The sequence below is a fragment of the Plasmopara halstedii genome (assembly GCF_900000015.1).
Source record: "Plasmopara halstedii genome assembly, contig: Scaffold_3109, whole genome shotgun sequence".
Lineage (NCBI taxonomy): Eukaryota > Oomycota > Peronosporomycetes > Peronosporales > Peronosporaceae > Plasmopara > Plasmopara halstedii.
In genome coordinates this window covers 632,677-634,006 of record NW_020190012.1, presented here as the reverse complement: position 1 = coordinate 634,006, position 1,330 = coordinate 632,677, and the positions used below count along the sequence as shown (strand labels likewise).

At 43.2% G+C, this 1,330-nt stretch overlaps 1 protein-coding gene across 1 annotated transcript; it reads right to left on the bottom strand.

The window, feature by feature from the left end:
- Nucleotides 1-16: 16 nt before the first annotated feature.
- PHALS_07451 (uncharacterized protein) lies at nt 17-346 on the bottom strand (the record flags this gene model as incomplete). Its single annotated transcript, XM_024720917.1, has 2 exons — nt 17-232; nt 257-346. The coding sequence occupies 2 exons, from the start codon at nt 344-346 to the stop codon at nt 17-19; spliced, it is 306 nt and encodes a 101-aa protein (XP_024586068.1).
- Nucleotides 347-1,330: the final 984 nt, after the last annotated feature.

Here is a 1,330-nt window from a genome sequence, read left to right as displayed (position 1 = left end):
TCTGGAAGCGCAAAACTTAGAAGCGAAATGCGCATACTATTTTGACGCTACTGCGGGGAAGTGCCAATATCCAAAGCAAAAGGGTCGTTAAAGTAAATGATCTCAACCGCAAAGTTGCAATGTTTTCAGCGCGGAGAGAGTCCAATGTCGTAAAGAGCAATTCCATTCCGAATGTTCGTCTCAACATCCAAGGCGGAGAGGTCATTAAAGGATTAAGCGGGACAAGGTCGACCTATGATTTCACTCATGAAATTACCAGTCGTGGTGAGTCATGGGAAAAGTGCACCCAAACTGTACAACTTGCAGCCATAATCGGATAAAGCCATGTCGACTGAACAGAAGCCATGGCTTAGAATATAGAACATTAGGAAGTTTTGTAAGTGATGACATAATAATAGATGGATAGGGCCGCCAAGTAAGCTTCCATTTTTTCGCTGGTCAGACTATACATTTGACAGAATTGGACCAGCAGTAGTTCCCTTGGAGAATGCTGGCCAGGCCGAAAGATGAGCTGAGACCTTTAGTAGGCTATCGATACAACGAGTGAGGAAAGAAGAAGGTCTCATTTCTAAGCTGAGACCTTAGTTGTTACTAACAAGTGGGGGTGGTAATAATAATAGAAAGTAAGTAGAGTAGAAGAGCCGACCCTTTCTATCGCCTTAGAATGATGCATCAAGCTGTTTGTGATATCGGTGGCTTCTTTCGTAGTGCCAACTCCTTTACTGAAATCAAGATAAAAGCATCCTTTGCAGACAGGACACATTGCTACCCGCTCTCTTGATAAACATGGAAGAAACTGTCGAGAAAAACCGGCTCGCAGCTAGTCAACTAAGTCAGGCAAGTCGCATGCGAAAGATACGCGAGAGTCCTACCCCGTACTGTCTACAATATGTTTGCTGGCTGTGTACACGCCATAGGGTGTAAGGAATTCCATGATTGCTAGATTGATAGTATTTTGTTACTTTTAACACTTATTAAAATAAATTAAATGTAAGCTCAAGCACGGATGCCGAGAGCGAAGTCAAGAGTGGGTTCTACCCTTGAGGTGCTGTATACAATGACTGCACTTGTCCTGCATTGTCTATGAAGCGATGTCATCGCGGTTTTAACATGAGAGACACAATTGCAGCTGGTCTTCGCGACACAATGATACCTCCAGACATTTGAAACAAGCCGAAACACGTCTATAAGCACTTACATTTGTGCTGTATAAAGAGTGCAGTGTTACCAGCAATCATGGACCATGTATATGCGGCTATATTAGAATCAGACTATCCGATTGCTCGGTTGTGCAGACAGAATTTAAATTGTAGGTCAAAGTGTGGCGCTA